The sequence below is a fragment of the Zootoca vivipara genome, chromosome 1 (assembly GCF_963506605.1).
Source record: "Zootoca vivipara chromosome 1, rZooViv1.1, whole genome shotgun sequence".
NCBI lineage: Eukaryota > Metazoa > Chordata > Lepidosauria > Squamata > Lacertidae > Zootoca > Zootoca vivipara.
The window spans coordinates 135,236,153-135,249,606 of record NC_083276.1 but is presented as its reverse complement, the minus strand read 5'-3'; the positions used below and the strand labels follow the sequence as shown (position 1 = coordinate 135,249,606).

The window sequence follows — 13,454 nt, the reverse complement described above, 5'->3', positions numbered from 1 at the left end:
TGCATAAGAAGTGTCCTTGTAGTCATCATCTTAAAACAGTTCCCTAATGGATCTCTCTAAACAACAACAATCAAACAGAGATAGAATGGTGATGTCACTGTTGCAATCTGTCATAAGTCAGTTTGTGATCCACTTCTAGGTCCTCCTAGCATTGTGGTTTGTTTGATCTCACTTGACATAAATGCAAGAATTGTGCCATCAGATATTGATGATTAGCACAATTATGATTAAGAAGCTTACACAAGTAACATAACCACAGAATTTAGTACACAGGTCTGTGACTTTGAAAAATACCTAGCTTTACTGATGTGAATCTGTTTTATGTAGGTTGACAGTGATACAATTTGGAATGAGGTCCATTCCTTCAGTGCTGCTCGCCTTGCTGTTGGCTGTGTTATAGAGCTTGTTTTTAAAGTGGCTACAGGAGAGTTAAAGGTTAGTATGATGCTAATGATGATTTGCTTATTACTCTGTAGATGTGAGAGTAACTTGGTCAAATGTGCAAATGTAAACTGTAACCCTTACTGAAATAGTCCCAGATTTCAGCAGCATGCCTAAAATTTTAAGGAGCAGCTAAAACATTTTCCTGTATTTTAAAAGGTAAAAGAGTTTGGTTTGGTTGGTTTTCTACCCTTTCTACCCTTGGGGGGCGGGACCCAGCAGAATATGTCACAAACTACATAGCGACTTAGCTACAGTTATTTAAATATGGTTGAAATTTATGTGCCGTTTTTGTTTTGGTAGAATGGATTTGCCGTAGTTCGACCACCTGGTCACCATGCTGAAGAAAGTACACCCATGTGAGTATGTGTTTGTGCTTTGGCTACGTTTACTAGTGTTTTAACAGAACTTAGAGCTGAAAGTTTCAGGAGTGTCTTTTTCACCTGAAAAAACCTCCAAGTCAATACAGAGCTTGCTTTTTTTGTTTTGCACTTTGCATGTCTTGTCAGTGTATGGTCTTCTCTGGCTTCCTCTCTGGTTGTCCTTTTGCACCAGTTCAGAGTGTTTCCCATGCGACTTTTTCATACACAATGGGTAAAATCCAACACAATTCTGTTAACAGAACATCAGGGGCATTCATTTAAATAGAAGAATAAAAACTATTTTCTGCTGATTCCTACTCTCCTGCCAACCTAGCAGTTCGAAAGCACGTCAAAGTGCAAGTAGATAAATAGGTACCGCTCTGGTGGGAAGGTAAACGGCGTTTCCGTGTGCTGCTCTGGTTCGCCAGAAGCAGCTTTGTCATGCTGGCCACATGACCCGGAAGCTGAATGCCGGCTCCCTCTGCCAATAAAGCAAGATGAGTGCTGCAACCCCAGAGTCGTCCGTGACTGGACCTAATGCTCAGGGGTCCTTTTACCTTTACCTTTACTTCCTTCAGTAGCTCCCTGTAGCTTCTGAAAATCTGTTCCAAAGGTTTAGGAAACTGTAGAATAGCAAGGAAGGTAGTGTTGGGGGACCAATTAAATTTGTGGCATTCTCTGTGGCAACAAAAACATTCCACAAGTGGAATGGTACAATTGCAATTCACCCAGATGACTCTACTGGGGTATAGCCAGAAGTTCAGAGTTCCATTCAGCAGTTCACTAGGGCCGGGCGATATCTGGTTTTCAACATTGCAATATATCACAAGCTAAACACCATGACATATTGATATGTCTGAAATAAGGATGGAGCCGTGTAGAGGAATTGGCTGGCTTCATGGTTTTTTCCTGCATTGTGATTTTTGCTGGCACCTGCTCTTGTGATTCGTTGCGCCCTGCATGAGGCAGGGGAGAGCTGAGCTGGCAGAATTAACAGGGGCAGTAGGAATTGAGAGAAGCATTAACTGGCTTCACAGTTTTTCCCACATTGTGATTTTTGCATAGTACCCACCCACTCCTCATGATTCCTGATATATTGCCAGGTTAAAAAATTATGAAACTGATAACTCCATGTAGACTTCAAACTGGTTTTGGACGCCCATCTCTAGTAAGCACCCCTGGCCATCTGCAAGGGGGACTCTCTCCAAACTGGGGAGAACTGGAGAAGCAGAAGGACTTTCCTACCTTCTACAACTGCCTCCTAAAGTCATTTATGATTGTCAGAGAGCTTGAAGGAGAGGCAGGCTTTAAATAATTAAAAAGTATTTTTATCCAGCTCTTCGGCCAAATAAGGCTCCCAGAGCAGCTTAGAAATGTCATTGATAAATGACCGACTTGCAACCAACCTTGCAATTTAGAAGACATGACAGAAAAGGGAGGGAGGAGAAAAATGATATCTCAGACACTATGGTAAGCCCGCAACTTACATGGGGGTTACATTCTGGGGATTGTGCTTAAAGTTAAATCACAAATAGTCAAAAGCCATTGGGTTCAGTGGCTGGTGGGATTGCCAATGCCATTTCCCCCAGAACCCCACCCCCTTTCCGCTCCTTTTTATTTATTTTATTTAATTTTTGCCAAGCCTGTAAAGCAAAATGCGCACAAGTTAAATGCGCGTAAGTTGCGGCCTTACTGTATTTCTTTGTTGCAGAGTTCTTGTAATGGCCATCTGAAATGGAAATATTTCAAGGAGAAAAGGAGTCAGAAGTTGCTAACCTTTTAGAATCCTGATGGAGAGGCCCTGCAGTCCCTGCTTACTCCTTGTCCCACAGCGTGATAGAATGGACTTGTTTCACCTCACAGAGTCACTACTAGAAAGTATCATTGGGTGAAGCCAGCTTGACCCCTTGGTTTTGGGGTGCCACAGGGTTCTATTCTGTTTCCAGTGTTATTTACAATCTATATGAAGCCATTGGAAAGCAGTGTCACCTGTATGATGATGACACCCAGCTCTGTTTCATTGTACCAACTGAGTCAGGCAAAGCTTTGCACATCTTGGACCAGTTCTTGGATGTAGTGGTGGAGTGGATGAGGAGGAACAGTAAGTTGAAACTGATTCCTGGCAAGATGGAGGTCCTGTGGGTAGGCGGTTCTCAGGTCCAAGAATTGGGCAGCTTTAATGGGCCTGAATCACACCGTTGACTCATGTTAAGCTTGTGCTCTACTAAGACCCCTAGATCCTTTTTACATGTTATGGCAAACCAGGTGCCCCCATCTTGTATTTGTGCAGCACGTTTTTCCTGCTGAAGTGTAAAACCTTCCATTTATCCCTATTGAATTTACATTTATCCCTATTGAAATGGGTCTAGTTCTCCAATCTGTCAAGGTCATCTTGGATCCCAGTTCTGTCTTCCGTGGCATTAGCTACTCCTCACAGTCTGGTGTCATCTGCAAATTTGATGAGCACCCCCTCAATTCCTTCATCCAAGTCATTTATGAAGATGTTGAACAACAACAGGCCCAGGACAGAACCCTGCAGCACCCCACTTGTCACTTCCCCCCAGGATGTCTATTCTAGGACCTTACTGTATATTATTGTTGTAAGCCATGCTGTGCTCTGATCTGAAGGAAGGGTGGGGCATAGAAACTCTCAAATAAATAAATAAATTAAATTAAATAAAAGAGGTAATAAAAGACATAATAAAGCAGGCTTATGCTAGGAAGTGGCAATCAGGCTTGTTATGCCCAGGTATGCATTTCATTCAAAGTAGAAATTGAAAAGAAGATTCCAACTAAATATCAGGAAGAACTTTCTGATGGTAAGAGGTCCTTCGGTGGGTGGTGGACTCTCCTTCCTTGGAGGTTTTTAAGCAGAGTCTGGATGGCTGTCTATCTTGGATGCTTTCGTTAAAATTCCTGCATTGCAGGGGATTGGACTAAAAGACCCTTGGGGTCCCTTCCAACTCTAAGATTCTATGAGGTGACATCCGTTTGGAGTCAGAAGATTATGGTTCTTTGGTTTGGGTTTTTTTCTTTTTCATTTTGTTCCAACACCAGTAATCCCTGAAAGATTACATAACATCATCATATGACCAAGGGTAATTTCTTTGATGTAGGCCTTATCTACATTGAAGTTATTTGAGTGTGTTTATAAACTTTTTGAATTGGTTTACTGTAGTTTGCTAAACCAAAGGTGGTCAGCACTATTTCAAAATCATGCAAGTTTTACACCAAGGAAAAAATAGTTTTGTGCAATAACGCCCCTTTGGGTACATCTGTAATGCTGTCACCATCATGTTTAAGTGGCACCCAATTGCCAGTGATCACTCTGAAGGACAAAAGGTTGCCAAAGCAATAACAAGGGAACCAAATGGCAGCAAGCAGGGGCAAGAAAATAACCAAACATCCTCTCCAGTATTTTTTTTAACAAGCCCCACCCCCACCCCACAAATCTGAATGCAGTGCTTTAAACCTGAAAGTTGAACGTGGAGAGTGTTTGGCACAGATCTAACTAATAGTCTGTGCATTAAATATCTGTGCATTGTCATCTTCATATACATCTCTGTGTCTTATCTCCTCATTTTGAAGCAACAGCATATGTAATTTTCCTGGAAAGTGTTTGGTGCTGAAGTTGTCAAGTGTACTTTCCACATATACCTCTATAATAATCTATTATCTTTCAGGGGTTTTTGCTATTTTAATTCTGTGGCAATTTCAGCCAAGCTTCTCCAGCAAAGACTGAATGTGAACAAAATACTTATAGTGGATTGGGTGAGTGAAACAGCACTTTTTTTTACACCCCACCCCCTTTCCAATACAGATACAAAATGCAAGAACTCTTTCGGCAAAAGTGCAGTCATTAGATCTCAACAAAATGTGGGTTCGAATCCTCAAAACGTTTGAGCTCAATTTTCTCCTTTGCTGACAGGAGAGCAAGGCCAACCAAACGTGCATTCCAAGTTGAAGAGCACTTTGCTCTCAGTTAGTACAGGGCTTAATGTCTGGAGCATTTTCAAAATGCTAAAAATCATGCTCTTCTTTCCAGAGCATTATAAGCTTTGGAGGCAAGTTAGGTATCTAGCCCCACCAGGCAGCACCAGGGAACATATCTGTATTTTGCTTTTGTTGTGGAGATATTCAGCTTGTTACAAGCAGGACTGAACCAAGAATTTCAGTACAGCACCCTAAAAGGCAGTCTGTTGCCCTAGGGAAACCAGGGCAAAAGAAAGCATTCACACATCAAATGCTTTCTTTTCTGGTGCATAGGTTCCTATTATGAAGCACCTGTCCTTTGTTCGGAGGGCTTATACTAAGATGTCATTTGAACCTATTTATTCTGTTCTTTAAAGGCAGGGGTGAGGAGTGGTGTGCGGACCTTCAGAGGTTGCTGAACTACAGCTCTGATCATCCTAGAGTCTCTAGACTAGGCATCCCCAAACTTCAGTCCTCCAGATGTTTTGGACTACAATCCCCATCTTCCCCGACCACTGGTCCTGTTAGCTAGGGATCATGGGAGTTGTAGGCCAAAACATCTGGAGGGCTGCAGTTTGGGGATGCCTGCTCTAGACCATTGGCCATGCTGGTTGGGGCTGACAGGAGTTGGAGTCCAACCACACCTGAAGGGCATCATGTTAGCTACCCATGTCTTAAGGGCACTACCCTGAAAAGTGGTAGGTAGACCTGCTTGCCACTGCATCCACATCTGCACAGGAAAGCAGGAGAGAGAGGAGCCCTTCCAGCCAGTAAAGAATTGTGCACGTTTTACCCAGATCTTCATACCAAACTAATCCCCTCAGTTTCTGCCTAGTTGTTACATCCTAAGGAACACCAGTGGCATATGACTGATGTTTGAGGGAGGGAGATTGTCTAAATTGCAGTGGATGAGTTGAACTTCTCTAATGTTACATAGAAGGAGAGAGTGCACAGACTTGCCTTTCCTCTAGATAAACCACCACTAGCGATTGTATTGGCTTTGCTTATTAAGCATACTAGTTTTGCTGCCCCAGAAAGTGCTGCTGCAGCAATTTCTGTGGCACTTCATATTTGTGCTCTATCAACATTTGCAGCACAGCAGTTTGGGCCTATCTATTTGTTATAAGGCACTATTAGATTGGTGTCTTCTGTAGATTCTATCAGGCAGCATGTTCAGTTGTAAATTAATATGAGGGCCAGGTCTACCTATGGCTCTGTTCCCATCCTGCCTGCCGCACCACCACTAAACAAGCACCTTCCATAAACACGATTTTACATCCAGCATGCCAGTTCAGGTATTCCCTGGATTTCCCTTGCAGTGTTTTTCAGTCATTTCCAATCTGTTTTCTTAGAGATGCAGACCCTATTACTTGTCTGAAGGGTACTTACACAAGCAAGGAGTAGCATGGCCATACATTCACCTGGCCCCACATTTGTGTGTAGGCTTTACATCCTTTATCATTGGAAGAATCAATTCTTGCTAGTTTTGATGATGTTACTATACACAGTTGAAATTATGTCAGGGCAGTTCTCTATGTTCAGAAATGCTTACTTGCCAGTCCACCTTTTGCATCTTCTATTTATAGGACTGAAAGTGAGTCCCTATGCAGTATGCGTCTCATTTGACAACCAAGCATAATGCAACAAGCATTGTCACAATCTTTTAACCATACATTAGTGTTACTAAAATCGGTGGGGCTTTATACAGTGGTACCTCTACTTACGAATAACTCTACTTACGAATGTTTCTACTTACGAATGGAGCTCCGTCCGCTATCTTGGATGCTGTTTAGATAGGATTTTTTCTACTTACGAATTTTTAGATAGGGTTGCTTCGACTTACAATTTTTTTCTCCCAATGCATTCCTATGGGATTCGACTTACAATTTTTTTTGACTTACAAATGTGTGTTCGGAACACATTAAATTCGTAAGTAGAGGTACCACTGTATGTATGAAATTGTGCCTTGCTGAGCCTTCCCCCTGCAGGGCTTTGGTAGCATGAACATGAAAAGTTGTATTACAATTCGTGTTAATGTAGACAGCCTATCATGTTATAAACCTTCTCATATGATGTAATCTCTATCTCTGAAGGATGTACACCATGGAAATGGTACTCAGCAGGCTTTCTACAACGATCCTAATGTTCTTTATATTTCACTACATCGCTATGATGATGGAAACTTCTTTCCAGGCAGTGGAGCTCCTGATGAGGTAATAATAATATTGATATGTGTTCTTACAGCATCTATATATATAAAAATGTAGGCATTGCGCACACGGAGGTCACAGCCTTTCTCCGTAACTGCTAAACCGTAATTTAACAAATTTGACCACAACATTCCTTGCCCATCAGGGAGGGATCTGGCATAATTTCCCCACAAAAAACCACACCTTTCACACCTAAAATAATGATTGAACACAAAAAAGTGGCGCCCAGATTAGACGTCATCACCAGAAGCTCTGAAGACTACAGCAGCATCCAATAGGAAGGCAGATCACACGCTGCTGCCTCCAAAGCTGCGCCGCTAGATGACATCACAAAATTCCACACCAACCAACTGAAAACAGTCCTTTTGCAGCAACAAGGCCCAGCTTTTTCAATAGGCCGCAGCATTGCCAAGCAGGGAAAATTGAGTAGGCCGCACCATTCAGTAGGCCACAGGCAAAAACAAACTGAATAGGGCCTTTCACAACCGGGGGGGGGTCACAGGGATGAGGCACAACGAGGGGGGCACATAGCCATGGGCGGGGGAGGACCCTGAGTCAGCCTAAGCAGTGGGGGGGGGTGTTGACATTTTCAGGAACACGTGGGGGGAGTCTTAATTGAAACTTACAGTAGGGGAGTCAGGGTTGGGACAGGGCAGGTGAGGGGACTCTAAAGGGAGACTCTGAAGGTCTATTTAACAGGAAAAGGTCCATTTAACACAAAACCCACAGCAATGCGTGGCCGGGCCAGCTAGTTGTTATAATAATGGTATTGCAATCTTAGAGGTCACTCAAGCAATAAAGGATTAGGACTTTCACTACAATTTGTATGGGGGTTTGCCAAATATGAATGTACTGATGTTGTATTCAGGCATGTTGTTTGCTTGTAAAGGCACACCAAACGTCACATCTATGCGTGCTGCTGTCCTTGAGGCAGGGTGCAAAGCCTTCTACTTGTGAAGGCTCCCGATGTGATTTAGAATCCCTCAGAACTGTGTTTCTGAATCAGGCAGCTTCCATGAGTAGAGGAGGCTCCCTGCTTTGAACTCGAGGAGAGTAGCAGTCAGCTGTAGTGATCAGATCAGACAAGGAGGGTGGCAGTCAGTCTTGGTGAAATGAGTGCATGAGCCTAGTGCACTCATCCCATTCTCCCTACTTGCATTCAGCCTTTACACACAAGCAGCACACTCAGATTCTTGTCTTCAGTCTTTGCAAATATCATTCACTCTCCCTCCCCACCTCCTACCCCAGCCTCTAGTCACCACAACAACTAGAGACAAGTACATTGCTAATATAGGTAGGCAGGCAAGAGTCACTTTTTTGAATTTTGGTTGCAATTCCTAAAAATAATAGTTGGCATTTAGTATCAATATTTATTTAGCTTTGATTTGTAACAAGGCCTTGCTTTTTTCCACCAGTAGAGGACACCCCTCACCTGAGTTCTTAGACCTGGAAAAGGACAATTCTTACAACACTTAGGATTTATACATTGTTTCTAATGAAAGTGAATTATGAACAGTTTCACAATCCACTCTCTACAAGGTTTTGTTATTTGTACATACAGGAGGGAGCAGCCTTTCTTGCCCTATCTTGTCTTTGGCCATTTGCTGATAAAAGCTGTGAATGGAGCTACTAATGATGGTTATGAAAAGCATGGAGTTATTTGATAGTTATACACCTCTGGAATCGGAAAGATCTTTTACTCATTGCATTATTTAAGAAGTGGAAGTAAGAGGTTGCCCTGTAATATCCTAACGGTCAAATAAATTATGTACCAAAGAAAAGTAAAATATTGATTCTTAGATAACCTTGGTTAATTGTATATTCTATCCAGGTAGAAAAATATATATCAAGGTTTTGCAGAAATTTGCCCAACCCCCACTCCTACTGTAAGGAGGTATGGGAAGGAGGTAACAATGCATGGTCAGGGTAAAATATGAATGCTCTTTTGGCAGAAAATGAAAGGTTCATGACTGACCATTTGAGGCTTCAGCAGAGCAGACTGTACGTGTGCAAAACAATGAGAATTGGTACACAGTATACTTTTTCTTACACGTAAGAAGTCCTGACAATCTTTGGACCCATGCTTGCATTAAGAAATGTGACATGAACTGAAAGATCACTGATGTGATGAGCAATGGTTTGTTTGGTTGGAGCAGTATCTTTTCCAGCAGTTATATTAGTGTGAATCACTGTTGTCTATATACCTTTCATTGCCCGGCTGGTATGCAACATTTGTCCATGACAGTGTGTGCCTGATAATGGTTGAGACTGCTTGTGTGTGCGCTGCAGGAACAGACCTGGGAATTAGGAACCTGCATGCTTTTATAACATGAAATGGAACTCATTCCCCCATCCACCAACCTGCAAAAATCCTGTGCACATATGGAAATTCATGCAGACTTACATTCTAAGGTAGAAGGTATTTTACAACAACAACAACAACAACAACAACAACAACAACAATTTTTTATTATTTATACCCCACTCATCTGGCTGGGTTTCCCCAGCCACTCTGGGCGGCTTCCAACAGAATATTAAAATACAGTAATCTACTAAACATTAAAAGCTTCCCTAAACAGGGCTGCCTTCAGATGTCTTCTAAAAGTCTGATAGTAGCTTTTCTCTTTGACATCTGGTGGGAGGGTGTTCCACAGGGCGGGTGCCACTACCGAGAAGGCCCTCTGCCTGGTTCCCTGTCACTTGGCTTCTTGCAGCAAGTGAACCGCCAGAAGGCCCTCGGCATTGGACCTCAGTGAACAATGGAGGTTGAGATGCTCCTTCAGGAATACTGGACCAAGGCCGTTTAGGGCTTTAAAGGTCAGCACCAACACTTTGAATTGTGCTCGGAAACGTACTGGGAGCCAATGTAGATTTTTCAAGACTGGTGTTATGTGGTCTCGGCGGCCGCTCCCAGTCACCAGTCCAACTGCCGCATTCTGGATTAGTTGTAGTTTCCGGGTCACCTTCAAAGGTAGCCCCACGTAAAGCACATTGCAGTAGTCCAAGCGAGAGATAACTAGAGCATGCACCACTCTGGCGAGACAGTCTGCGGGCAGGTAAGGTCTCAGCCTGCGTACCAGATGGAGCTGATAAACAGCTGCCCTGGACACAGAATTGACCTGCTCCTCCACGGACAGCTGTGAGTCCAAAATGAGTCCAAAATGACTCCCAGGCTGCGCACCTGGTCCTTCAGGGGTACAGTTACCCCATTCAGGACCAGGGAGTCCTCCACACCTGCCCGCCTCCTGTCCTCCACAAGCAGTACTTCTGTCTTGTCAGGATTGAACCTCAATCTGTTAGCCGCCATCCATCCTCCAACTGCCTCTAGGCACTCACACAGGACTTTCACCGCCTTCACTGATTCTGATTTGAAAGAGAGGTAGAGCTGGGTATCATCCGCATACTGATGAACACCCAGCCCAAACCCCCTGATGATCTCTCCCAGCAGCTGCATATAGATGTTAAAAAGCATGGGGGAGAGGACAGAACCCTGAGGCACCCCACAAGTGAGAGCCCATGGGACTGAACACTCATCCCCCACCACCACTTTCTGAATATGGCCCAGGAGTGGAACCACTGTATGACAGTGCTCCCGGCTCCCAACACTTCTAGACGGTCCAGAAGGATGTTATGGTTGATGGTGTCAAAAGCCGCTGAGAGATCCAGCAGAACCAGGAAACAGCTCTCACCTTTGTCCCTAGCCCTCCGGAGATCATCGACCAGTGCAACCAAGGCAGTTTCAGTCTCATGATGAGGCCTGAATCCCGACTGGAAGGGATCCAAATGGTCCGCTTCTTCCAGGCGTGCCTGGAGTTGTTCACTAATTCTGTATTTGCACAATGATTCCCTCTGGTCTTGCTGCTGCTGTGATACTCAGGGCTAAGCTTAATGTTGTGTCTGAGCAGACAAACCACAGGCCCAGGTTAAGCCATAGGCATAGGTAGCATGGTGGCGACAGGACCAGCGAAAGAGTTTTCATCTCTCCAGGAACCGATGCATTATGTGCACACTGGGCCTCTGTCTTGCTGACGCCATTCCTTACCTTACCCTTCACAGTGCACCACTGTGTTTTTGGTTCCCCGTCATCTCCCGCCAACCAGGTTCACCCCCAAAGTGCACATGTCATGGAAGTGCCCAAGAGGGAAGGAGCCCCGGCTTCTACTCTTAAGGTTTCAGTGACTGGGTTAAAGGCATAGAGAGGTATACAGTCTCCAGTGTTCACACAGCTTATTTTTCTCCCAATGAACCCAACATATCTGATTGTGAATTTGAATTTTTAAAACCTGTACCTGAAGTGCAAGTTGAACTTGGGGACATTTTGTAAGAGAAGCGAAACTAAAAGCAAATAGCACCAGATTAAACAATAAGAAAATAGACTAACCTTTTGAGAAAAATTGTGGTACTGTTATACTTTGTAACATACAGGAATTTATTGTTGAATTGGTGCTGCTTATGGACACAATTTTTTTGCAGTGTTCTTATGGCGCCAATTCCTTTTCTTTTCTATTTACATTTAGATCAGATATTTCCTTAACATCACAAATCCATTAAGTAAAAATAGTACATTATACATCTGTAGTCCTTGCTGGTGTTGTAGCTTGTTAGTGCAGTTTTGGTGGGCAGGTCATGTGTGGTGAAATTTCACTGGGTGGCCTTTTGCACTGCACCCCTGTTTCCATTGGCTCCCTACTGAGCGCACAACCTTGCTGTTTTATTTCTGGTAGCCAAAATTTACTAGAATGTGCCTATTTCTAGCAGTTGCTGTATGCTGAAGGTATAGTTGAATTTCAACAACCCCGTTAAGAGAAGCTGTTCTCTCACAGTCTCCACACAGTACATATAAGGGATTAGCTGGGAGACTATAAAGAGATTGAGGGAAGGGACCCCCCCCACCTCTGGATGCATCCTGTTTTGCTTTGTCCACTGATATGGATGGCAAGCCGCAGAATAGCAATGAAAAAACATGAAAAAGCGGCAGTGTGGAAGCCAATGTACCAAATAGGCACACAGAAAAACCAGATCTTAGTGACCCTTTGTGATAAAAGGCAGGCCGTGACCTGGATGCACCCATAGACAGAGCACATCATGCCAAGGTCTCAGGAATTCAGGCAATTGGGGAGGGGGGGGGGCAGAAAAAACCTGCTCCAAGGCCCAGCTCTGCCACGTTCACTTGAGAATGACAGCTCTTAAGATACATTCTTTATATTTTTATCTAGAGATTAGGAGGCATGGTTTCCTCTGATACATGCTCCTTTTTAATGTGCTATTTTGTTGATTATAAGAGAGTATTTTGTTATTGCAAATAATCTCAGCCAGTAGCTTCTGGCCCAAAGCAGCAGTGCTGATCCTGAGCTCACTGAATCCGGTAAGGAAAATGTGTGCATTTGGATGTTAGAACTCCAGGAAACATTTTTGGAAAAGGAAGCTGATTCTGCATTTACAATATTTGTGGCAGTTAAGAAGGTACTTACCGTAAGTGTACCAAATCTAGTCTCCCCGGCAATTCTGTGTGAACTGCTTTAAATAAACAATTTGAAAATGTTGGTGGGTTTTTTAAAAAATGTAATAACTATTTTAAAGTTACAAGCATGAGCATATGTTTTTCTTTTAGATGTTAACTAAGGATTAAGGCTGTTTCTGCCTTTCATCCCACTCATTGATCTGATGGCGCAGGAAGCAGTGAATTTTTAAGCAAAATAGAATACCTTCTCAACAACAACGGTTGTGTTATCACACTTTGAATTGTAGGAGCAACATAAAATTACTGGAGATATTGCTGAGGTGATGTGGGCAACCCCCCATGCATGACAATATTTTCCAGAGGTGTAACCTGCTGCTTTCTTTTCCTCTCCACCCCTTTCTTAGGTTGGCATAGGACCAGGTGTCGGTTTCAATGTTAACATGGCATTTACTGGTGGTCTTGACCCACCCATGGGAGACACAGAATACTTGACTGCTTTCAGGTAATCCTCTCTGCTTTTCCTGCCTATATTTCTCCCTAAATGTGCCCTTTGAGTTGTTATTGTGTGTGTTTGTGTGTACACACACACACACACACACACACACACCTCTGTGTGTATGTGTGTTGAGTACCTTGCTGTTCTGAGACCAAGGAATTAAAGCTGACTGCAAGTGGCATGGTGGTGATGCAATATGGAAAGATTGGCACATGGACCCTGTTCACCAGCACAACATTGATAACCCTCATGCATGCATCCATGTTATAATAGCGAATAGGATTCTCTCTCAAACATGAAGCACAACGAAATTGCCTTTGTGCATACATTTTGTACCAATTCCCATTTTATGACACAATTTCCCAAAGTTGTTGTGACCCAGTTCAGATGATCATTCAATACTTCATAAGCCATGGTTTATGAAACAACCTCAGGTTATTGGCCATTCCAGGCTAGTTCCTGCATGTTGTTTGCTTTAATAGTGCTAATAATAAAAATTGATTTCAGTTGAT

At 43.3% G+C, this 13,454-nt stretch overlaps 1 protein-coding gene across 6 annotated transcripts in view; it reads left to right on the top strand.

Annotated features, from left to right (window-relative positions):
- Positions 1-13,454, top strand: part of HDAC4 (histone deacetylase 4) — a 120,366-nt gene that overhangs the window by 82,489 nt on the left and 24,423 nt on the right. For all 6 annotated transcript variants that reach the window (XM_035140321.2, XM_060282705.1, XM_060282703.1 and 3 more), the window contains 5 exons: positions 328-435; positions 745-800; positions 4,487-4,574; positions 6,869-6,988; positions 12,851-12,948. In XM_035140321.2, the coding sequence (XP_034996212.1) occupies positions 328-435; positions 745-800; positions 4,487-4,574; positions 6,869-6,988; positions 12,851-12,948 (470 nt within the window). The remainder of the gene's footprint in view (positions 1-327; positions 436-744; positions 801-4,486; positions 4,575-6,868; positions 6,989-12,850; positions 12,949-13,454) is intronic.